The sequence below is a fragment of the Suricata suricatta genome, chromosome 13 (genome assembly GCF_006229205.1).
Source record: "Suricata suricatta isolate VVHF042 chromosome 13, meerkat_22Aug2017_6uvM2_HiC, whole genome shotgun sequence".
Classification (NCBI taxonomy): domain Eukaryota; kingdom Metazoa; phylum Chordata; class Mammalia; order Carnivora; family Herpestidae; genus Suricata; species Suricata suricatta.
The window spans coordinates 30783140-30809595 of record NC_043712.1 but is presented as its reverse complement, the minus strand read 5'-3'; the positions used below and the strand labels follow the sequence as shown (position 1 = coordinate 30809595).

The 26456-nt window shown below is 39.7% G+C and overlaps 1 protein-coding gene across 6 annotated transcripts in view; it reads left to right on the top strand.

Moving 5' to 3' along the window:
* The window catches only part of INVS (inversin), a 152021-nt gene that overhangs the window by 71361 nt on the left and 54204 nt on the right, over window positions 1-26456 (top strand). For 5 of the 6 annotated variants that reach the window (XM_029920842.1, XM_029920844.1, XM_029920840.1 and 2 more), the window contains 6 exons: window positions 6875-7048; window positions 10402-10569; window positions 14807-14987; window positions 17416-17525; window positions 20831-21002; window positions 26147-26302. In XM_029920842.1, the coding sequence (XP_029776702.1) occupies window positions 6875-7048; window positions 10402-10569; window positions 14807-14987; window positions 17416-17525; window positions 20831-21002; window positions 26147-26302 (961 nt within the window). Of the gene's footprint in view, window positions 1-6874; window positions 7049-10401; window positions 10570-14806; window positions 14988-15635; window positions 15651-17415; window positions 17526-20830; window positions 21003-26146; window positions 26303-26456 lie in introns of those variants that run through there. The other variant, XM_029920845.1, reaches the window with a different exon arrangement.

Genomic DNA, 26456 nt, shown 5'->3' with positions numbered 1-26456 from the left:
GACAATAAATTGCCCACAAGTACGAGCAGAAGACATAAGACTATCAAAAGAGACAAAAAAGTTTTATTACTGATGTCACTGCAACATAAGCATTTGCACACCTACGTCAGTTGCCCTTGTCCCGGAGAACTGTGACACCAACACAGAGGACCTAGGGATCCTGGGCACACAGTGGGTTTGCATGACATCTGAGAAATGCTGAGTTTTGGGAACCCCCCAGCTTTAGTGTGTACTGAGCAAGCCTGCTCCTTGTCTAATGTCCTGGAGGATATTAGTGTCCTTCAAGATTGCTTGCTGCAAACCCAGCTCCGAGGAATAGCCTAAGTAAAGAGGAGTCAAGGCTTTGCATTCTTGGCATACCCAGTTAATACATGCAGGGACACTCAGGACCCATGGCAGACTGCTTCTCCCAGCACTCTTGTGGTATTTCCAAGGCTCATTTGTGTCTGCAACCATTATAGAAAAGTTTGATATAATGAGATCACTGATATTTGTGACCTAAATACTTCCCAGGGATAGTGATTCTTTTTAAAAATTAATATTGTAAATGCCTTGAGAGTTTATAAATATATAATTATGGAGACATCATTGGAATTAATAACAAATCATGTTTCTATTATCTCCATTTCAGTTGTAAATAATGTATATTTTGGCACATAATATGATTAGGATTTAGAATGAAATATGGCAGAATGCCTACCTTACATCTGTATGTGCCATTTTATATACACATATATAGTTGTCATATTTTCCAGGACAAATTTATATACAAATCTATAAATGAACAAAAAAAAAACCTAGTGAACATTTGTATACATAGTGAACAATTGTTTTCTCTTCCACTACACTGATAGCAAATAGAAATGCTAAGGACACAGAACAAGAATACAAAGATCTTTTTTTGTTTTTTTTTCAAAAATTTTTTAAGGCTTTTTATTTATTTTTGAGAGACAGAGAGAGACAGCGTGAGCAGGGGAGGGTCAGAGAGAGAGGGAGACACAGAATCTGAAACAGGCTCCAGGCTCTGGGCTAGCTGTCAGCACAGAGCCCAATGCGGTGCTCGAACCCACGAACCGTGAGATCTGACCTGAGCCAAAGCCAGACGCTTAACCAACTGAGCCACCCAGGTGCCCCATGAATACAAAGATCTTAATCGAGAAACATGTAGGTCCCAGAGTACTGTATTGATTTGGGGAAATCCTCTGTTCTCTTTGGTGTTTCAGTAGGGAAAGGGGCTGCTCCAGGCAGGGTTAGCCAAGTCCTCCGCATTGGAGTCTATTAAAGTAATTGTTTCAACTGAAGAGGAAGCAAATAGCAAAGGTTCCAAGAAAGTATGGTAGCCATTTGGAGAAGAAATGTGGAGGTAGGGATTCAGCATGTTTTGAAGATCAGCTGCCAGTAGTCTAGAAGTTAATGATTAAGGCACTTACAGAACAGGGAGTAGCCTCATAGAATATGATTTCAGATACTTCTGGCTCAGGAAGATACTCCCCTTTTTCCCCACTAAGTGAATGAAAAGTGGTCACATTTAAACCAAGAAAATACTTAGAACTGGGGGGGTATTCTTTACCTTAATGTGAAGCTACAGCTTTAGAAGAAGCTCTTTGTCTAGACAAGTGGCAAGAGCAGGACAAGAATCAAGCCTTGGGATCAGGAAGACATGTCACTGGAGATAGGGCTGCAAAAGAGCATTATGAGAACAGATTGTTAGTGAGCTGGGAGCGGGTGTTAGCAGCTGTAGGGGTGAGAAGGAGACGGGGAGAGAAAAGAAAAACAATAGCAAACAATCTCCTCTTTAAAATGAACCTGCAGAGGCACCTGGGGGGCTTGGTTTGGTTAAGTGTCTAATTCTTGATTTCGGCTCAGGTCATGATCTGACAAAACATGGGGTGGATCCCCTCTGTGCCATCAGCATAGAGCCTGCGTGGGGTTTTCTCTCCCTTGCTCTCTGCCCCTCCCATGCTCGTGCACACCTCTCTCTCTTAAAACAAATAAACATTTTTTTAAATTTGTTAATGTTTATTCATTTTTGAGAGAGAGAGAGAGTCAGAGCTCAAGCAGGGGTAGGAGAGAAGGAGACACAGAATGCAAAGCAGGCTCCAGGCTTCAAGCTGTCAGCACAGAGCCCGACATGGGGCTTGAACTTAGAAACCACAAGATCATGACCTGAGCTGAAGTCAGACACTTAACCAACTAAGCCACACAGACACCCCTAAACATTTCTAATAAATAAATAAAATGGGCCTGCAAACAATTCCAAAATAAATGAAGAACTCTAAGAAAGCTATCAATATCATTGTTCAGATCATGAATTCATTCTTAGCTGAAGAACATAAACAAAGCAGAAAGACAATCCACACAAAGAAAGAAGATATTTGAAAAACCAACCAAGAATTAGTATCTGGAATATGTAAATACCTCCTGCAGATTATTAAGAAAAAGACAAAGAGCTAAATGGGGATATGAGGAAACAACACAAAAAGGCTATTCACAGAAAGAAGCAAATGGCCAATAAACATATAAAAAACATTCCACTTCGATCAGGAAAATGAAAATTAAATCCACGGTAAAACACAATTGTGTATCCATTTTATTGGCAAAAGATAGCAAGTGTGACAAAACCGAGTGTGGCGAGGATGTGAAGAAATAAAAATTCTCATACCTTCCTGGTGGGAATATATATTGGAGTTGCTGCTTTAGAGAGTGCTGTCAACCCAGCAGTTACAGGAATTTTTGCACATTTACCAAGAGACATGTATAAGAAAATTGTCCGGTCAGTATTGTCCACAATAGTGAAAAATGGGAACCATGCCTAACTACTCCTCTAGAGAATAAAAAAATACAGTTATTTTCATAGGGCAAAATACTTTCTCCAGTGAAAATATATGAACCAGAGCAACTTGGATAAATCTCATAAAAGCACCACTTTGAGAAAAAAAAGGTGGAAGTGATTATACAGCACTATTTATATAGAGACTGAAAGTAAAACAATACTATATAGCTTATGGATACATATATGTGGAAGAAACAAAGTATTAAAGCATTCATTGGAATGATAACCTTCAAATTCAGGATAGGAGTCTCTAAAGAGGGAGAATTGGAGAGGGGCACAAAGGAATCATCAACTGTATTGGTTCTGTTTTATTTCTTAAAAATAAAAAATCTAGGGGCACCTGGGTAGCTCAGTCAGAGAGCATCCAACTTCAGCTCAGTCATGATCTCAGGGTTTGTGAGCTCAAGCCCCACATCAGGCTCTCGGCCATCAGTGCGGAGCCCACTTTGGATCTTCTCCCCTCTCTCCCTACCCCTCCCCTGTTCCTTCTCTCTCTCCCCCCACCTCAAAAATAAAACTTTAAAAATAATAATAAATAAATAAACATGAAGGAAAATATCAAAGTATTTCACTCAGAACTCCCATGTTATTGTTATTAAGATTAACTCTGTTTTTTCTAAAAAAGGAGTCTGTTTTAGAGAACTTGACAGCCAAAAAAATATATAAGGTTAAAAGTAGCATTTTGGCTTGATTTATTTCCCAGATTCCTTTCAAGTGGTGTTCTCCCAAGTCAGAGAACTTCTCTTATCCTCTTTTACCCATTTAGATATTGTAGTTCTTTTCCTGCATTTAGGGGAAATCCAATTGTCATAATCATTTACATCATGGACAAAAGAAGCTCTAGTTAATTATAGGAAGATTAAAATTAGGATTATGGCTACCTGGGAAAACAAAACATTATTCGGTGCTTCAGAGACATTAGTAACTGTTTTCTCACTTCCAGTGAGCCCAGGACATTGATGGTGGTCCAAATGGATTATAGCATTTCTAGTCCCAGCATTTATAGATAATATCTGTTGTGCCTCTGCCTTTGGGAACAGAAGCTGACATCCCCCCAGGGTTCCTGATGAGTTACTACTGGGTGTGCCCTGTTTGGTTCTTTGTCATCATTCTCTGTAGGTAGAGTACAGGCATCTTTCTCAATGTGAAAAAAAAATCAGAAAATCACTATTTATGACATTCCACTTAGTGCCACTTTTACTTGTCCCTAACTTGGTTCTCTCCATAATCCCTAGCTGAAGTGTGTACGCTATGGATGGTCAGATCTTTCTCCTTCTATGCCCTCAATCATGGGCCATTCTTGTGTCTACTTGATCAGCTACATTTGTGACCTCCTCCACATTGGAAAACTTTTCATGATAAAACTAGCAAACGTTTACTGAACATTTACTTTGTGCACGAAGTACTTTACAAATACGATCTTTATCATTTCATATGCACAATAATCTCAGGTGCTCTTATTGTCCCTGTTTTGCAGATGAAGAAATAGTGGCCCAGGAAGATGCTTTATTTCATCTGTAAGGCTTTTCCATAATACTTCCGTGAGGAGCAAAGATACCATAGAGCTACTTTCTAATAAATAAAGCTTCGTGTAAACATTTTACTCTTGCCTGCTTTATAACAAGACTCAATGAATGTTTTTTGAGTGGGTGAATAAATAAATATTATTGCTGAGTGCATCGTGTTTTCTATAGGTAGAATCCCAGAACAGTGTAAGGTGTAAATACATAAAGAACTGTGTCTCTAAGTCTGTAGTCACCCCCACCAGCATATTCTTGTTTCTTTCCTTTTCCTTCCCTTTTCCTCTAAATTTCAGAATCAAAATGATTGTCTGATTGAATATCTTTAAAAGGTCATGATGAATTATTCTGTAATATTTGAAATGTTATGCTTAGAAAGGTCAAGCTTTATTTTTTGGTGAGAAGTACTACATAGATTTGTTTCTCTGGGGCACCATTTCTTTTTTCAAAGAAAAGATGGCGAGAGATTTAGAGCAGGGTGCCCTCTTGAGGAAGTTTTAACACCTTACTTCTCAAAAGCTGACACTGGATGACATGAGAAAGCCAGAACGATGCTCCAATAAATGAAACATTAAAAAGGAAGAGTAACCAAACACCAGAGACCTGAGAATTAAGATTCTTAACTGTTATGATCCAATATAGCAACAGTAAGAATTTGTAAACAGGGAAACCTCTGGAAGGTATTTTTCTAATTAATTTATTTATTTTTTAATTTACATCCAACTGAGCATATTGTGCAATAATGATTTCAGCAGTAGATTCCAGTGATTCATCACCGGTGTGTAACACCCAGGTTCATCCCAACAAATGTCTTCCTTAATGCCCCTCACCCATTTACCCCATCCCCCCTCCCACAACCCCTGAAGGTACTTTATTTCCTCTCATCTACTCAGTCCTTCAAGTAAGCACCCATGTTGTGCCAGGAGCTATGTCGAGCACCATGCTCAGTAAAACACAGTCTGTGGTATGAAGCTTACAGCTCGTGAAGGAGATCACAGGGAAGGGAAATAAATATATGTAACTACAACCTGAGCAATGTATGATGAAGGAAATGGAAAGGTACTAGAATAAAGCACAACAAAATAAGTTCCAGTAGAGTGGTCAAGGAAAGCCTCCCTGGGAGGAAATAATTGAGCTGAGTCACTTTGCTTTTTGGTCCAGTCCAAGTCTGCCCATCTAATATAGATAGCCTGATGGACATTTGTTTGGCCTCTGGTTCAGCCCTTGCGCTGCGTTGAGTCCTGTCTCTCCCCTGTGGGTGTGAGCAGGGAGCCATCATCCTCGTGCACCTCTTTGTCTCTCTAGCTGGCCCCTGTGCCTTAGAGCCCCACCTTCATCATAATGGGGAAGAGGAGCTGCTTAACTAATAAATGTCTTCTTACTAATACTCATAGCCCCTCATGGTAGACTATGAACACATTATAATGCTAAAAAACACACATTTCCAACAATGTTAAGGATCTACAGGATCTCAGAAGATGAAAGGACAGATAATGCTGACTGCCACTCTGCTCTTGAATAGGGAGAGATAAACAGGCATGAAGCAGGCAGAGAACTTGACCATGTCATACAGTCTGGTTATACTGACTTTCAAATATCTATGGAACCAAGCAAACTGAAGGCTCCAACCAGAATTGGAAATACGGAACTAGATGTCAGGAAGGAGCTCCAGAGAACAATTTTTTTGAGGGTTTGTTTGGTTTCAAAGCTACTATATTACACACACGTATGGTTGACCAGGATCCCACCAGTAGGGGCTCTAGCTTGGAGGGCTTAGCTGCTGTGGAGTGCACTAGCTGCAAGGGGATGGCCTCCAGTGACTTCTACGTTGGTGTTTAGATCGCCAGATGAGTCTGGAACCCAAACTCTAAACCAGAATCATCTCTCTCAGTTGTACCTATACATAGCTCTTCAAGAAAACTAACCACCAACTTTAGTAACCAGATGACCGTAAACAAAACGTTCAGCCACTGTGAATCTCACCCCCTCACCTGTAAATTGGGGTTTTAAATCTCTGCTCATTTAAACCTCTGCTCAAGGTTATTATACTTTGAATATAAATAATAGGTGCTATATTGGTCAGAATGTGCTGAAACTGGTGTATTCTTTGCTGCTACTGGTTAGCAGTTTGGAAGATACACACTCCTGGGATCCACTGAATTGATTCCTGATCATTTATTCTTATGAAAAAAATAAAAACTATGTGGAAATAAATGTAGCATATTCTATAAAAGAAAATACTAGAAATTAGAATAGTTAAATAAAAGATTGTGCTTTAACACAATGAAACGTTGACCAGCCACTGTGTAAGCTGTATGCATATAGGAAGTGGTTGGAAAGGAACTTTCATAGTAAAATAATTGATAGAGTAGTGGGATTTTAAGTATTGTTCCTTTGAGCAGTTAATTTATCTGAATATTTTGACTCTAGCAGAACAATTAAACTATTTAAAACATTTTAAAATTTAGAAATGTCTTGGCCCCAAACTAAATTTCTTCTTACTGTTTCTTTCTTTCTTTAGGGAAATTATCGTTTTATGAAACTCTTGCTTACACGTAGAGCAAACTGGATGCAAAAGGATCTGGAAGAGATGACCCCTTTGCACTTGGCCACTCGCCACAAGAGCCCAAAGTGTTTGGCGCTTCTGCTGAAGTTTATGGCACCTGGAGAAGTAGATACGCAGGATAAAAACAAGGTAAGTGGTGGTTGCCTGGGTGGCTCAGTCAGTTAAGGGCCCAACTCTTGGTTTCAGCTTGGGTCATCCATGAGTTCAAGCCCCATATCGGGCACTGCACTGATCGGGCAGAGCCTGCTCAGGACTTTCTCTCTCCTTCCATCTGTGTGTGTGTCTCTCTCTCTCAAAATAAATAAATAAACTAAAAACAAAACTAAGGTAAAGGTCTGTCAAAATCAGGAGGCAAATAAGAGCAAAACGCAAATTCACATCCTTTTACGATGTAAAACCTCAAGGAAGAGTTACCGCTCAGACACGTGGAGGAACGTTTCCTAGTCTTCATCCCCCCCAGTGAAAGATTTCATTTAAAAGGGCAAATTTTCTTAACTCCTCTGTGCTTCCATTTTCTCATATGTGAAAAGGGGGTGATGGGGTTGTTGAAGATAAAATGAGATAATACATATAAATAGGGGTTAATACAATGCCTAGTGCATTCTAATAAAATAACTCTCAATAAATGTTAGCTATACAATAAATATTATTCTTTTCACTTTGGCTCTGACATCTGCTCTGGCTCTTGTTGCTGGGATCTGTGTGTGTGTGTGTGTGTGTGTTTAATGTATAATCTGTCACAGACCTGAAATTTTATATCCTATATTAAAACTGAACAACAAAAAAACCCCATGAAATAACATTTCACAGACTTTAGGATGACTGTTATTACCAAAACAGAACATAGCAAGCACTGGTGAGGATGTTGAGAATTTGTTTTGTTTTGTTTTATGTTTTTTATTTATTTTTGAGAGACAGTGCGAGCAGGAGAGAGTCAGAGAGAGAGGGAGACACAGAATCCAAAGCTGGCTCCAGGCTCTGAGCTGTTAGCACAGAGCCCAACACGGAGCTCGAACCCACGAACCGTGAGATCATGACCTGAGCCAAAGCCGGACGCTTACCTGACTGAGCCACCCAGGCGCCCTAGGGACGTTGAGAAATTTGAACCCTGTGCAGTGCTGGTAGGAATGTAAAATGATGCAGCCATTATCGAAAACAGTATGGCAATTTCTTAAAAAAATTAAACATGGAACTATCCTATGATCCATGAGTTCTACCTCTGGGTATAACCCAAAAGAACTGAAATCAGGAATGTGAGTGGATATTGATATACCCATGTTCACAGCAGCATTGTTCACAATGGGGGAAAGGTGACCACAATCCCAATGTCCACTGATGTGGAGAAACAAAGCTCAGTCCATGCAATGGCATATTATTCAGCCTTACAAAGGAATAAAACTCTGACACACGCTACAACATGGATGAACTTTGAAGACATTATGCCAAGTGAAAGGCTGGGAGCAGGTGGAAATTGGGAGTTACGGTTAAGTGAGTATGGAGTTTAGGAAGATGAAAAAGTTCTGGGGGGTGGAAGGTGCCCAAGTTACACAGCAGTAGGAATGTGCTTAAGGCCACTGCACTGTACATATAAAACCAGTTAAAATGATAAGTTATGTTACGTACATTTTATCATAGTAAAAATAACTAGAAAAAAATTGTTTAAAGATGTAGAAAGTACAATCCCAAACTTTGTACTATTAGATTCAACAGACCTAATGTTACCTCTCAGTAAATATATTCAGAACAAAGATAACGTAGCAAAAGAATTATAGAAACTGTGTATGTTGTTTATTGAAAATGTGGCTGTAGGGGCACCTGGCTGGCTCAATGAGTATAGCATGAGACTCTTGATCTTGGAGTTGTGAGTTCAAGCCCCACATTGCACATAGGGCCTACTTTAAGAAAAAGAAGAGGGACGCCCAGGTGGCTCAGTCAGTTAAGTCTCCAACTTCAGCTCAGGTCATGATCTCACTGTGGCTTTGAGCCCCATGTTGGCTCTGTGCTGACAGCTCAGAGCCTGGAGCCTGCTTCAGATTCTGTGTCTCCCTCTCTCTCTGCTCCTCTCCTACTTGCACTGTCTGTCTCTCTCTCAGAAATAAATAAACATTAAAAAATTTTTTTGAAAAGAAGAAAGAAAAGAGGAAGAAGGAAGAAAAGTGGCTATAGGAAATTATTTGCTATTATATTTGTGATTTTTTGGTTCTATAGTAATTACTAAATAAAAAGTAATGAGTAACTCTTCATATTAAATGCCCGTAGGTGCACTGTACATGAATACCACATACGTCAACATTTAAAGTGTTTAGTGCAACAAGTGAGTTTGGTTCCTACTGGCAAATTATCTGACCCTAGATTGGACTGATGTCACTGTATTCATAAGGGATAACGTACAGCCCAACCATTTCTTTGTGTTTCTTCAGTAACTCTTCTAATATGGAGACCAGTTTACTGTGGTTTGTTGATGAGAATCACAGAGGGGATTTTAAAACAAAAGCTCAGGATGTTCATTAAAAAAGTTTTTTTTAAGGTTTATTTATTTCTGAGAGAGTGAGAAAGAGAGAGAGAGAGAGAGAGAGAGAGAGAGAAAGAGAAAATGAGTGGGGGTGGGGCAAAGAGGAGGGAGACCCAGAATCCAAAGCAGGCTCCAGGCTCCGAGCTGTTAGCACAGAACCTGACACAGGGCTTGAGCTCACGACCTCGAGATCAGGTCATGATCTCACCTGAGCCAAAGTCAGATGTTCAACCGACTGAGCCACCCAGGCGCCCCTATTTCTTTTTCTAAGGTCATGATCCCAAGATCAAGAGTCACATGCTTTTCCTACTGAGCCAACCAGGCGACCCATCAGGATGTTCATTTTTAACTTTTATTATCTAAAATAAAGCATATATTGCTATATTTTCAACATGTATCTTAACCTCAATAGTAGGTCTAACAATTCATCCTATAAAATTATAGTTAAATTTAGATTTGTGCTTTGATATAAGAAATGGAATTCAGATCCATGCATGGGTCTTCTTTTTGATAGATACTGAAATTTAAACATTCTATCAAATTCTCAAAATGCTCGGTGCAATATCAAAATCGTTACTTACTTTGTTGATAACTATTCATAAGCCACCGGGCTGCTTTTCTTTTTTTTGGTATTTCTACTGATTAGTACCTGATGACCTAAGTGCCCCTCACGATTAAGAGGTCCGATGCTGTGTTCAGACTGCCTGGGTCAAAATCTCAATTTGGCCACTGACTACCTTTATGCCCCTGAGCAGATCACTCATCCACCTTGTGCTCTTTTTTCCCATCAATCACATGCAGATTCAAGAGTCCTCATCACCCAGAGTTGTCCTGATGACTGTATGAGGCAAAATACAGAAAACTCTTACATCTGTGCCCATCACACAATACAAGCTTGGGGGGAATCTGTTGTGTTGTTACCGTTGCTCTTGCTACTGTTGCTGTGTTTGAGGCTCTCACGACTTTGCAGCAAACCGCCCTGCACTGGAGCGCCTATTACAATAACCCGGAGCACGTGAAGCTGCTCATCAAGCACGATTCCAACATCGGGATCCCCGACGTCGAAGGCAAGATCCCACTTCACTGGGCAGCGAACCACAAAGATCCCAGTGCTGTGCACACGGTGCGGTGCATCCTGGTGAGTACGGTGGCGCTGCGAGACCTGGGCGGCCTCACCGACGAACAACTTTTTTGTTATAAAATAGCCAGTATACAAGAGCGTATATATGATACACAGACAAATTATGAACCAAACGAAATACAACAGACCTGTGAACCCATCACTCAAGAAACAGGACATGGTAGTACTGCTGTGCTGCTTATTAAAGACCACACAGAATGACGGGCCAGTTTCCAAACACATTCTCTTCACCTGAGCCACACTCGCCCATCCCCCATCAACTGCTTTCCTGAATTTGTGTTTTTCCTTCCTGGCTTTGTTTTATAGTTGTGCCTATTAAACACTGCGTAGACATAATATCTGTAAAATACATGTAAGACATAAAGAAGACAGGGGCACCTGCATAGCTCAGTCTGTGGAGCGTCCAACACTTGATTTCAGGGTCGTGAGTTCAAGCCCTGTGTTGGGCGTGGAGGCTACTTAAAAAAAAGTTGTAAAGAATATGGAAACTACAAATATTCATGTACTCATCTCTGAGTTTAAGAGCAAGTACGTTAACCGTTACTTTTGAAGTTCCCTGGGTACCTCCCAGCACCATTCTGTTCTCCTTTCTGAGAGGCAGCCACTATCCTCAATTGCATGTTTATCATTCCTGACTTTCATTATAGTTTTACCACGCATATTAGTATCCCTAAACACTACACTGTTTCATTTTTAGTGTTTTTGAATTTTGTATGCATGGAATGACGTTAAAAGTATCCTTTTGCAACATGCTTTTCTTGCTCAATATTATGCTGGTGATTTTATATATGTTGCTGTGTCTACCTGTAATATATTTTATTTTGCTATCGTGTAGGATTCCATCTTATAAACAAGCCATACATTATTCAGTTCTTCACAGACATTTGGAACTATTTCTTTTTTTTTTTTTTTTCTATTTAAAAATAGTGCTGCTTTATAGGTCACCTGGGTATCTCAGTCACTTGAGCATCCGACTCTTGGTTTCGGCTCAGATCAGGTCATGATCTCACAGTTTCTTGAGTTCAAGTCCCATGTCGGGCTCTGCGTGGAGGCAGCTTGGGATTATCTCTCTCTCCCTCACTCTCTCTGCTCCTCTCCAACCATGCCGTCTCTGTTTCTCTCAAAATAAATAAATAAACTTAAAAAAAAATAGTGCTGCTTCTTTTAAAAGTAATTTCTATAGCCAGCATGGGGCTTGAACTCATGACCCCAAGATCAAGGGTCGAGTGCTCTCTTGACTGTATCTAAGATGTATATTTAACTAGTAGTTGCAGGCACATGGAAGTACAGTTGATATTTTTATTCATTAAATATGAATCTAACCAACTTGCTATACTTTCTTATTAATTTTGAATATTTAGCAGTGGATTATTTGAGGTTTCTAATCACTGCTTCTCAAATTCCAGCTTACAAGCTATGGTAATCTAATAGTTAGTCCTATTTGCTTATAACACACAAATTAGACTTTAAATGATAATATCCTTTTGTATGTGCTATGGTTATTTCTATTTGCATGTTAATTGATTCCTTTGCTCTGCATTTCTTCTTGAATCTCAAGTTTTCCTTCCAGAGTTAATATCTTACTTCCTGAAATATAACTCTGAGAATTCCCTTTAGGGTAGATCTGTTGGTGGTAAATGATCTCTGCTCTTTAGAATGGCTACATTTCAGGGCACTTGGGTGACTGAGTCAGCTAAGTGTCTGACTCGTGGTTTTGGCTCAGGTCATGATCTTATGGTTTGTGAGATCAAGCCCCATGTCAGGCTCTGTGCTGAGAGAGGAAGCCTGCTTGGGATTCTCTCTCTCCCTCTCTTCCTGCCTCTCCCCTGCTTGTACTCATGCTCGCTCGCTCGCTCTCTCTCTCAAAATATATAAATAAACAATTTTTTAATTTAAAAATTTTTTTAATGTTTTTTCTTTATTTTTGAGAGAGAAAGACAATGTGAGCAGGGGAGGATCAGAGAGAGAGGGAGTCACAGAATCCGAAGCAGGCTCCAGGCTCTGAGCTGTCAGCACAGAGCCTGATGTGGGGCTCAAACCCACGAACTGTGAGATCATGACCTGACCCAAAGCCAGACGCTAACCAACTGAGCCACCCAGGTGCCCCTAAATAAACAATTTTTAAAAGGAATATCTACATTTCCACCATGCTCTTGAATATATAGTTTTTCTGTATGCACAGTCCTAGGTAGTTCTTTTTCTCTACTCTTTCAGACTTTTTTGCTGCTTTCTGCCTTTCATTGTTCCTCTGGAGTGTTCTGTATTGGTCTAAATGTCTTTCCTTTAGAAATGATTTATCCTGTCTCCCAGGCTGCTTTTGCATTCTTCTCTGTGTGGCATTCTACAGTTTCACTATAGTGTCTCTGGGAAAAGGGTGTTTGTTTGTTTGTTTGTTTGTTTGTTTTGGAGGCTTTGGTGTGGTTTTTTGTTGTTTTATGATTTTTGGACGGTTTTTTATCATGTTTGGTGTATACTATCGTTTCGTGTCTGTTCTAGGAAATATATAGGTATTATCTCTATAAATATTACCTCTTTCATTCTTTACACTCTTGCTTTTATGGTCCCAATTACACATATTTTACACCTTTTTATTTTATTCTTCGTGTCTCCTCTGTTTTACATTCCATCTTTTTCTCTCTTTTGCCATGTCCTGGGTAATTACCTCAAACGTGCCTTCTAGTTTTCCCAGCCTTTCTTCCCCTGAGACCACTCTCTCTTTTGCCCTATTCATTCGTCAATCCTATATTTTTACATTTAAAAGTTCTTTTTGTTGTTTTTTTTGTTTACATCTGCCCCATCATTCTGATAGTTGTTGTTCCTTGGTCACCTTTTATTTCATTTTTAATTTTTTTACATGCTTTGCATTTAGTTATTTTATATTCTTTGTGTCAGTTCCAATATCTGGAATCCTTGGAGGACACTTGCCACTCATCCTATCTTATTTCTTCACAAATTTGGCTTTTTTTTTCTCCCTTGTTAACACACCTTAGTCCTTTGGAGACTAAAAGGCCTAACCTGCCACCATGGTAAAATTCTACTCCTTTTTTTGAAGTGTTTAAAATACCTTTCGTGCTCTTTTTTATAAACTAGGATGACCACACAAGCAGCTCTAAGTCTTGTGTGGCCTTTCAGAAAGTTCTCAGGTTGGGGGTTGGCTTTGGATGTGACCTCATCTGAGAAGAGATATGACCTTGAGTGAAGCAACTATCTTTAGCTGAAGCACTTGTAAAAGTCCAACAGCTGAGGGTCATCTGCCGCCACCACTCACAGAAGCTGGGAACTAAGTCCTTTATTCTCGAAAGAGGACCTCATAGTAGCTACAAAGACCTAGCAGAAAAATGAGTAAATGTGAGTTGTCAATTCAAGCAGAATAGCCAATAAATGTATGATAAAACCCAACCTCATTTATAAAAAAATACAAATTAAAACATCAGCAAAATGCTTTCCATACCTGTAAGGGAAAGAATGTAGTAAGCTTGATAATACCAAAAGGTTAATTTGTGCCCACTTGTGGGGAAATAAAAACTTTTACACATTGTCCTGGAGGTGTTAAATTAGTGTAACCATTTGGAGAGCAATTTGATAATACCTAGTTGATACTGTAAATATCCGTGTAATATTCCCCTTTTAGGTGTCTGGGCTAGAAGAAAATCTCACACGTGTGCTACAAAGGGACATATAGGAGAAGCATGTTCACTGCAACATCATTGCTAATAATGGAAAAAATGTAAATAACCTGACTGTCCCTCACTAGGAGAATGGATAACTAAATTGTGGCTTAACAAGTGAACTAGTATCAACATAGATACCCAGAAGTATAGTGTTGAAAGAAAAAAACCTGCCAAAGTATATTCATAGTATAAACTCAGAGGTATAAACATTGAAAACACACACATGTAATTCACGTATTGTTTATGGATGCATAATATGGAACAAAAGTATAAAACATTCAGCGTTAGCTGAATCCATAACAGATACAAAAGCACGTTCGGCAAGATACACCTATTTAATCTGGAGAGTCAGTGATGGTATTTGTTATATCTTTTCTACATTTTTTATAGCTAGACATGACAAGCAACTTTTAAAGATTTAGAACATATGTTTCTTTTCTGAATGTTATCATTTGTACTGAGAGAATATACAGATTTAGAAAACTGCTCAGTTCGTGCTTATGTCGAATGTGATTTACTGAGGATTCCACGTGTGTCTGAAGTCTGTGTTTCCTTCAAATTAGGACGCTGCTCCCACGGAGTCCTTGCTGAACTGGCAAGACTACGAGGGTCGGACACCTCTTCACTTCGCCGTCGCTGATGGGAATGTGACAGTGGTCGATGTCTTGACTTCCTATGAAAGCTGCAATATAACGTCTTACGACAACTTATTTCGAACCCCACTTCACTGGGCAGCTTTACTAGGTGAGCTGACTGTGAATCAAAGGATCAACGGCTGGAGGAACTACAACGAGTACCAGAAGCTTTCCATGGCTTCCCTTCCCCTGTCAGCTTCTACCTCTTGTTTAATTTAAGGTGTTTTTTTTTTAAGTTCATTTATTTATTTTGAGAGAGAGAGAAAGAGAGAGCACACCTGCAAGTGTGCACAGTGGGGGAGGGGCAGAGAGAGCTACTCACGTAGCCTCTGCTCTGTCAGCACAGAGCCCAACGCTGGGCTCGAACCCCTGAACCGTGAAATCATGACCTGAGCTGAAATCAAGAGTTGGGTGTTTAACCAACTGAGACACCCAGGTGCCCTTAATTAATTTAATTTTTAATTGATATGTGGCATCTTATACTTAAGTCCCTCTGTTGGATGCTTAAACTTTAGTAATATAAATGTATTCTCTGTTATATATCAGTTTTAATTTCAACATCAGATCTTAACATGTTTTTATTTTAAAAGTAATGTTCATTCATTGACAAATGTAAATATAAAATAATCCTCTTTTCACATTCAATGCCTGTGTGTTTTGAGAGGAGGGCTTTAATTTTATGTTTGTGCCAATACTATGATATGTGATTTTTTTTTCTTCATGTTTTCCCGAGGTGCCTTTTACTTAACCTTTTGGGGGATCACTTTGTTAGGTGAGAGAGTATACATATGTGTGTGTATCTAACTTTACAATCTGAGTCTTTCTCTTTTAGTGAAGGAGTCTTACCCATTAATAGTCACTGTTATAAGATATATATGATTTGGTCTTTTTTTCTGCTATTCTGCTCTTTGAGTATTATTGATGTTTTGGTTTCTTATTTTTTCTTTTTTTTCCTGTTTCCTTTTTTTCCTGCCTTTTGTCATATAGATTATGTTTGTTGTTATTTGGTTTTGAACTGCCTAGTGCTTTAGGAGGGTTGTAGGTTCTATTCGTGGTTACTTTTAAATTTATCAAAATCTTTTTAAAATGTGAGCCAGAGTTAAAAGCAAATCTGCATCGCATGATTTCTTAATTTTAAATGAGGAATTTAGCACACTTTTACTTATCACTTTTTCAGTTTGTTAATATGATCTGAAGTTTTTCCTAATTATTACTGCAGGCTTAGTTTTTAAGTTACACACTGAGTTTTTTCAAAATACTTTTTGCATTGGCATTCAGGTTTATCATTAGATTTGTAATTATTATTTAGATTTCATTTCAATGTGCAGTTTCATCCCTTTTCCTTTGTCTTGTGCATTCCGGGAGGACTTCACAAACTTGTCTCCAGATCACTAAAGTGATCCGTAAGTTCTGATTTCTTTCTGCCTCTCATAGATTGTATTTTAGGTTGTATTTTTATTTCCTTCCCTCATCCCAATTTCTTTGTATCTCAGCTTTTCTCCTTTTTCCCTCCTTCCATCACCTTTGCATTTCAGATTATTTCCTTCTTAGGATATTCTGTTTCATTCCATAGAGGACATCTCTTTTCCCAAGTCAAGGATGCCAAACAGTTTCCTGAACTTTTCCTCTGGACCCTTCCCTAGATCATGTTCTGAGATATGCGCTTCACCTCTCTGATGATGTCCCCTTTTTCCCTGTCCTGTAGTATATTGTCATCCTGCCTTTACTGAATTTTTCTCTGTATCTTTCAAACAAGATGACATGTGTCTCGGTAGCTTGCCTGTGACCCTACTTTTGCCCTCCTCAGAGAACTCCGTCTGCGATCGTACGTAGGGGCAGGTAGAAGTGCACAACCCGACTCACATTCCCTTTTTCTGCCTGGCTTTTCCCTGCCGTGTGTCCATGTTCTTCTGCTGATGTGGCACCTTCACTGCCCGGGTCCCCAATACGCTGAAGCAATAGATTGCATGATATTCAGGTTTCCCAAACATGCGGTTACCATGTGTGTTCATTCTTTGGTCCTTTCTACAGCTCTTCGCTTGCAACCTTCGCTTGCTTCCTGCCACGTGTTTTCTGGGATTTGAAATCGCCACCTACCATGAAAAAAATGGAGGAGGGAGGGGAGAGAGGACTGATAGGAGGCCTCAGACGTTACAAGAGGCTGTATTCTAGTTTGTCCTCCTGAAGAGTGGTGCATTTCTGATCAGCCATGCAGTGAGACCTGGACACTAGGGACCCTGATGGCTGACAGGGGCTGGCTTCCCTCCTTTTTTTACAGACAGTTTTATAAAACAAAACCAGGGAATGCAGTGCGCTGATACCTAATATAGCTCTCTCTCTCAATCTAGCAATTAGAATTCATATCATTTCCTTCCTGGATTGAAGCATTAAGATTTCAGTGTTGTAAGTGTTTGCCTTTGTTCTACGTGATCACAGTATTTTAGTGAGAAGTTAGAAGAGGTTCTACTGGGGGCCACTATTCAGAAGAGTTTCCTTAAAATAGATTATAAATTAACTAGTCCTGTATCTGCTTTCAGGCCATGCACAGATTGTCCATCTCCTTTTAGAAAGAAATAAATCCGGAAACATCCCGTCTGACAGCCAAGGAGCAACACCCTTGCACTATGCGGCTCAGAGTAACTTTGCTGTAAGTGAAACATGACAGTTATCTTCTTGTGTAATTAAATTTTATTTTGACATTATAATTCACATGCAGTCATAAGAAATAAGCAGCCACATGTCATGTACCCTTCACCCCCCAATGGTAACATCTTGCAAAAGTATGAAGCAATATCATAAACAGGAAATTGACATTCCTATAATCCACTGACCTTATTCACATTTCAATTTTACATGCACTTGTGTTTGTATTTGCGTTGTGATTATATCTTAACAATTGCTCAAGCTGTTAACTCTGACTGTAAAGCAAGAGATAGTTGTTAGTCATGTGAAATTTTAACACAATTTTTATATTAACTGTTCAGTGTAACATTTTGTTCTGTGTAAGTTTGTTTCATTTTCTGATTACCTTTCTGGCACTAAGGTTTTATATGCACTTAGTGTTCCAGTGTCTTCTCTGTGTGGCAAGGCCTCAGACCTGGTCTGACCTTGGCTGGAATCCTGACTCTGCCATCAGCTGGCTGTATGACCTGCCACACGTTTCTTAACCTCCTGAGTCTTAGTTTCTTCACATGCAAAATGAGGACAATTATACCTTTCCTTTCAGGATTGTTGTAGAATCAGAGAAAACTTGGGACCAGTGCCTAGTATAGTTCTTGGTACAGAGCAGGTACTCAAGAAACGCAATGCATTCTAACTATTGTTAGTGCTAATAATTTTGTATATTACATAGCTGAGAAAGCAAAAATATGAATTATTTCTAAAGATATTGAATATGACTAATAATTCTTCCCTTGCCAACCTTTGCAGTTTTACAAAGCACTTTTATATCCTTTATGTCACTCAGTTCAGCCAGTAACATAACACTTAGGCTGCTTCAGCTTCGTGAGTAAGTAGCCACCAAGAACTAGAGATTTATTCAAAAAGGCACATGTCAAAGCAGTCAGAGTTGATTTTACTATATTCTCCATGGGAGTGTATAGTGGAAACCTTAGTTACATTAAATTATAAGAATAAAGGACATGTGAGTGATTCGGTCAGTGAAGTGTCCAACTCTTAATTTCGGCTCAGGTCATGATCTCATGGTTGGTGGGTTCGAGCCCTACATTAGGCTCTGCGCTGATGGTATAGAACCTGCTTCAGATTCTCTCTGCCTTTCTCTCGGCCCCTCCCCTGTATGCGCTTGCTCACTCCCTCTCTCTCTCTCAAAATAAATAAATAAACTTTAAGTTCTAAGAATGCCATCATCAGCATAGTGTAGTTCCATCTTCCTGACCTCCCCAAATGCACCACTGAATACAATGAATATTCAGATTCCTAAAATATCTTATTTTCCCATCCTTCTTTGTCTCTGGTACCCAGAGCAACTGCAGCTACGGTCCTTCCTTCCTGGCAGTTCAGTAAATGTATCTCCTAGACTTTTGGTCAACCATTATCTTCTATTGTCTCCCATTATTCTATTGTCTCTGAAGAAGACAAACTATATTTTGAGGAGGAACCCTTTCTTGTTACAGATAGATAAGAAATTCACTGGCCCAGCCTATTCAACCTACGGAAATCAGAACTCAATTCATATTTCAACACAAGCCTGTGAGAGGACATGGTGTCCCTAATTTAAAGAGGAAGAAACCAAGGTTTCAAGAGATTAAATGACTTGCCCAAGATCTTGAACCCAAGTCTTCGACTCCAAATTTAATACGTGCACAGATACCAGCAATTAAGTGACTAAGCTCCCGAGAATAAGGAAGAATGGCAGGACATTATGGGTGTTTATCCAAAGAAATACTTACTCTAGATAATCTGCCAATCACAGAGATGATTTTTAATAATTATGCAAATCTTCTAAGCTCAGTTTCAAGCCCCTTGATCTCCTTGGACTCTGTTGATCCACATGAGGCTAAAATTCCCCTTAGAAAATAACAACAAAAATCCACAAACCTCTATGAACATTCATCATTAAGAAAACATACTCAACAAGGAAATGTTTACAAATCAGTAAAAGAAAACAAACCAAAAATTACCAAGTTTTAAAATCGATTTGTTTATTCCCATCTCATGTGTCCTAACAGCAGGTCCTAGGAGCACTAATGCCTCAGTAGCTCGGTATGAGTTTTCACACTAGGAAGCAGTGTATACAGTGGCATACAGTCTATACAGTGGAAAGCGTGCTGTGATCCAGCTCTGGGCTCCACTCCTGTATCTACCCCAGTGTTTATATGACCTTGAACCTAAATTTCTTCATCTGGGAGATGAAGGGCTGCATTAGATGTGCCCTTGAATTTCTTCTTGCTTTCGAGTGTTGAGCATCAACACTGAGGTACTTTTGGCCAGCTCACAACCTCCAGAATTCTTTTTGCTGAAACTCTATTTTACTTCCATTCAAGCTAAAGTTTCTGTGATCTCCCTAAGTGGGTGTAAGCCTCTGAGGCTTAAGGAAAGAGGCAGTTTAAAATGCTGTGAATATTAACCCCCATTAAAATTGTCAGGCACTATTAGAATTATTGCAGGTCCTAATTTTAGTGTGATTCCATAGAGGAAGGACCTTGAATAAAGGACCTGATAAATAAATATCTGTTTAAATGAACCGAACACTGCATTTCTCAGTAGTCCCACATCATTATTCAGTAAGTACATTAAGTATTTTTTAAATTATAGTAACAAAACACACAATAAGAAAATGTGTTAACCCTCTCTGTGGTCATGGCTGAGTAAACATATCTCTGCATATAAAATGTCCAAAAAAAACCCCTATATTTTAATGTTGGTCATGACACTGAATATTTCTGAGTCTTTTAATTTTTTTTAATATTTATTCATTTTTTGAGAGACAGCAAGACAGAGCATGAATGGAGGAGGAACAGCGAGAGAGAGAGGGAGAGACAGAATCTGAAGCAGGCTCCAGGCTCTGAGCTGTCAGCACAGAGCCCAGCGTGGGGCTCAAACCCATAAAGCATGAGATTATGACCTGAGCCAAATTCAGACGTTTAACCGACTGAGCCACCCAGGCGCCCCATCACTTCATCTCTCAAAAGAATGACCTATAAAGTTTTCATACTTGATTGTGGATGATCATTCTCAATTATGAGGATGTTGTGAATGAAGGAGTTATGTGTTTGAAGTGCATGGAAACTAAACCTAATATATAAAGAAAGAGGATTGTTACTTTCAATGGAAATTGTAGTTTCATTATTCATAAAAAGATAATTTTATTTGATTCAAAAGCAAGGAAAAAACACTTTACATCTTAGGGGAAGTCACATATAACAATGGCTTTCTTACCATAGAAAACGCTCCCCTCTTGTCTCAATTTTTTTTAATCAAGTTTTCTTACAGGAAACAGTTAAAGTATTTTTAAAACATCCTTCAGTGAAAGATGATTCAGACCTGGAAGGAAGAACCTCCTTTATGTGGGCTGCTGGAAAAGGCAGTGATGATGTCCTTAGGACTATGCTGAGTTTGAAATCTGACATTGATATTAACATGGCAGACAAATATGGAGGCACAGGTAAGAAGTGGGAGACTTGTTCCGTTTGCTTTCTTTTGGGTTCCACAGTGGGTAGGTGCCCTACAACTTGTACAGAGAGGTCTGAAATCACTGTCCCTTATCTAATATTGTTTGACTTTCATTGGCATTTTTAAAAATTTTGTTTTAATGTTTATTTTTGAGACAGAGAAAGACAAAGCATGAGTGGGGAAGGGGCAGAGAGACAGAAAGACACAGAATCCAAAGCAGGCTCCAGCACAGAACCCAATGCGGGGCTCGAACTCATGAGCCGTGAAATCATGACCTAAGCCAAAGTCAGACGGCCACCCGACTGAGCCACACAGGCGCCCCGCATTGGCATGTTTTAAGTTTAGGTTACTAGGAAATCACTCCAAAAGCTTTATTTCCTCCAAGTTTGATGGCTGAAATTAGCTACTGTTTCTACCAGGTGAAGGGTGGCATTTGGATTAAAAGCCTTGTTGCTCCTTAAACATGATTATGGGAACTCTTCATATCATTTATCTGTGTATAAAATAAATAAACCTGTACTTAAAACTATGTATATTTAGTAGTTATCAATTAAACTTCAAAAATGTAGGATTATATTTTAAGGACTGTACATATCTAGGTATGTCTCATCTAAAGTGCTCTTTTCTCAGACTTGAAGAGCATTACCTCCTCCCAAGTCTCCCATTTTAGGGGTAACCTCCCCCCAGGACTCTTAAAGCTTCAGAGCTTCATGTTAGATTTGCATCCAAAGCTCTCAGTAGAGCCTTCTTTCAATCTCTTTGTCTAAGAAGAGAGCCCTTCAACTGTGTGTCGGTTAATAAGAGAGGTATGTATTTTTTTAGCTTTCATTGTGAACTTGGCAGTCTCTACCTTGTGTTACTATATCCTAACGACAAGTTCGAAGAAGAAAGAAAACCACACAATAGCACAATACAGAAGAGAATAAAAACTCAGAAAGCAGCTTCTCAGTGTTTTCTTATTTGTAGAATCACAGGAGAGCCATTTGCACCTATCAGAACTAATCATGTGGCACTCACTGGGGAGACAGGGTTATACCTAATAATATCCCTCCCTATACCTAAACCACCACCCCTTCTATACTGTGTTTCAAAGAGTTTTAGGTAGGGGTGCATGGGTGGCTCAGTCAGTTAAGCATCCGACTTCGGCTCAGGTCATGATCTCACAGTTCATGGGTTCTAGCCCCGCCTTGAGCTCTGTGCTGACAGCTCAGAGCCTGGAGCCTGTCTTCGGATTCTGTGTCTCCCTCTCTCTCTGAGCCTCCCCTGCTCACACTGTCTCTCTCTCTCTCTCAAAAATAAATTAAAACATTTAAAAATTGTTTTAAAAAAAAGAGTTTTAGGTAATATCAATTTTAACAAAGACTTTAACTGTCAAAAGTATTTCTTTATCAAAGCTTCACAGTAGAGCTTAAGCTTCTTAAAGAAGGGTACAGTGCAGATATGACATGTAGGACACTGAGTTTATAAGTGGTCTGAACATTTCATTTTTTGTCAGTCTCCCATTAGTGTGCAGCCTTTCATTCCATCACTAGCCTTGCGTTTAGTTTAACATTTTCATGTATTTTAATAAAGAACGGGCAAGGATACTTTCGTCCTTTTGACCAAAGGTGTCTTTCTGATGTGCACCATGGTCGGAGTTCAGACATAAATTCTCCTCAGATTCATTAATTCCCTGGCTCTTTCTCTTAAGGAGATTTTATTATATGTCAGCCATGCCTTCCTGACATTTCTCTTCTGTGACAGTGACTTTGTCTCCATCATCCCTCTACAGAATTGTTTTCCTTCCCATGAGAGAAGAGTTCTCATCAACAGCAACATACAGACATTATTTGGATCTTGATTCAAATAAACTGGGAAAAAAAACCATCAGGAAAATATGGGCACTGTCTGTATATTCAATATGGCCAAATGTTTGTTAATGTCTTTTAGATATGAAACGGGACTCTCCTCTCTTTGCTATGCCAGGGTGCCCTGTTAGAATCCACCCAGAGGGGGCAGTAGAGGGAAACTGGAAAGCTGGAAGAATGGGATTACACCTTCCTGTTTGCTTACTATTCTTGTTTTGGCTTCCTGTTCCCATCAGCATCACCCTAGTAAGCCTTCTTCAACACAGCAGTGATAGTTTGTTCCAATGGCAACAGTTAATTTCACTTTGCATTTCTCCAACACTCACAGTCCCAGCCCCAGAGTACCCTCCTCAGAGACACCAGCACCAGCCAAGCAGCGCCCTGCTCAGAGGTCTGAGTTTCCACCCCACAGGGCTCCTCTTCCAGGTGTTTAAGTTTTAACAGTTCCATCTTCTTCTTTTTGTTCCCCTAGTCCTAGAATTGCTGGCTGTCTTCTACATTCACTACCTCTGTGATGCCTCAGTGTTCCCTTTTTGCTTTTTCACTTCTTCAATCCATAGCCAACAATTCTTTATTGTGAACTCACTCTGCTAGAGTTTCTGGCATGTCTCTTAAATGGACACTCACTGATATAGTGGTTATATTTTTTAAAATGCACCATTGTCTAACCAGTAGCATGGAGCCTGCTTGGGATTCTCCTTCTCTCTCTGTCTCTCTGCCCCTCCCCCAGTCATGCTCTCTCTGTCTCTCTCAAAATAAATAAATATAATTTAAAAATGTGTAAGTTTATTTTAAAGTAATGTAAATGCAAATAGTCATAAATGGGGAATTTCAGTTAATAAGATCCTTCATTCTATCTTTTACTTAATTGGGATTTTGTGCTGTGTTTTTTTTCATGACATCAACATTTATCTGAAAAGTATTTATTGCATGCTGATGCCATATCACAGAATTGTAGAATTTCAGAATTAGAAAGTACCTTAAAATTAAGTCTGGGGGCACCTGTGTGGCTCAGTCGGTTGAGCATCCGGCTTCCGGCTTCGGCTCAGGTCATGATCTCACAGTTTGTGGGTTTGAGCCCCGTGTTGGGCTCTGTGCTGACTGCTAGCTCAGAACCTGGAGCCTGCTTCAGATTCTGTGTCTCCCTCTCTCTCTGACCCTCCCCTGCTCATGCTCTCTCTCTCTGTCTCTCAAAAAATAAAAAAATAAAATAAAATAAAAAAGTCTGATTTTCCAAACCATATTCTTCAGAACAGGTTTCTATAGAGTGTTGCGAATGGGGGCAGGTGCTTAAGTGGGTAACTCTCCACCCCTGCTTTAGTCAGGACCACTCAACTCTTATCAGTCTTATATGTTGAGTATTTCATAAAACTTCACTTGAGGGCAAACATATTCTCTCTCTATATATTTGTTTATATATTTTATTATATTATGTAATTAATTACTATATTACTATTATATTTATTTATTATATTATTTATTTTGAGAGCAAGAAAGCACGTGTGTGCACAAGCTGGCGGGGGAGGCAGGGTGGGCAGAGAGAGGAAGAGCGAGAATCCCAAGCAGGCGAGGCATTGTAAGCACAGAGCCAGAAATAGGTCTCAGTCTCACAAACTGTGAGATCATGACCTGAGCCAAAATCAAGTCCGACGCTCAACCAAGTGAGCCACCCAGGTGTCCCTAAAATATATTTTAAATCTTCTGCTTCTCTGCATCTGCACTCCTGCCACCCCAGCTCAAGCCACCATCATTTTTTCCTGCGTCTCCTTCAATAGTGGTAGCTGGTGTCCCGGCTTACATTCTAACCTACGACAGTGCATTCTCTTCAGAACAGCTAGAGCGATCTGATTAAAGCACGAGTCAAGTACTATCACTCACCTGTTTAAAATCCTTCAGAGTCTTTATTACTGGGACCCGGCTGGCCACTTATGCCTAGCCTTCTCTACCTTTCCGACTTACCTGCCTCTATCCATTGTGCTGCAGCTTTTTTGCCTTCCTTAAACACATAGGTTTATTCCTGCCCTCAGACTACCTGTTCTCTTTGCCCAAACTCCTCCCTCTCGAGATCTCTACATTGCTCTCTCTTTCTTTATGATTCAGGTCTCAACTTCAGTATCAGCTCCTTAGCAAGGCTTTCCATCACCATCAATTAAAGTGGTCTCCTAGTCACTCTGCATATCAAGGTGCCTTTTATTACATCTATCACCATCCGATACTTTCTTGTTTATCCATTCCATTTTTATTCTGCTTCTCCTACTAGAATGTAAACTTGTTGTTTTGTTCTCTGCTGAATTCTTACCCTTACATGGTCTACCCATGTAATTCCCACCCTCACATGGATTACCCATGTAATTACCCAGCCCACAGTAGGTTCTCAATAAATGCTCAGGAATCTGTGTTTTTATAGGCACAGATTATGAAAGAAACATTGTTCTAGGCATTATAGAGCCATGATACTGAGGAAGAACTGGCCCCAGCCTCTAGACAGTTATGCTGGCAAACTCAGAACTTAAGGAGTGGTGTATTTAAATAGAATTTAAAGAGTAATCCAAAGAGTAATGGCATAAGCCAAGCGCTAGAATGAAGTAACATAGACACAGGTTAACATAACATGAAACTCCTGTATAATCAAAATGACTTTTCAAATCCCATTTGAAGGCAGAGCCCATTCCTTCTCAGGTGTTTTCTCCAATGTTGAAACGAGGTGCTATTTCTTAAATTGGGCCCTGAGGAAATGAATGGCTTGCATTTGCAGCCATGTTCTATGAACAATGCACTGAATACAGTGGGATGCGTGTACCTCTGTACCACATGGGTATGCGGTCCGATGGCAGGAGTAGCTTGGTGAAGCCGCTGAAGGGCTGGTAGATTGACACCTCCCATCACACCAACCCTCAGGGGCAGATGCTTATTGAAGGGGCTGGTGGGCAGAATTGCCTGCATTGTTTAAATCATTTCTCTTTTGTCATTTTTTGTTCCCTTACCCTCTAAGAGGGAAGAAAAGATAATAAAGCAGTAACTGAGGAAAGGAAAACATTTCAGAGCAACAGGATGGAAAGGAAGAAACCGTGAGATAAGAGAGATAGACGGGAAGGGGGAAACGTGAGTGGTACACATGAACAGAAAGGAAGATTGAAATCTGTAGACGTGAACAATAGAGAATCCTTAAGATTAAATTGCATTTAGCCAAAACGAGGACATCAGAAGAGAAAAGGATACACAGTTAGAATAAGAAAAAGGTGACGTTGTTATCAAAGAGATCTTTGCTTTCTTTTTGCTTCTTTTTCAGCTTTACATGCTGCAGCCCTTTCTGGCCATGTCAGCACCGTGAAGTTATTGTTGGAAAATAACGCTCAAGTAGATGCCACTGATGTCATGAAGCATACTCCACTTTTTCGAGCCTGTGAGATGGGACACAAAGATGTGATTCAGACACTTATTAAAGGTTAGTTATGAAGGATGGTCCTACTGAGTGTCTCTCAGAAGGTAGGAATTGTTGCATTCGCTGAAACACAGCTTACACGGCAGAGGGCCGCACGGGTGGAAGGACAAGGGAGGAGCGCCACACACACACACACACACACACACACACACACACA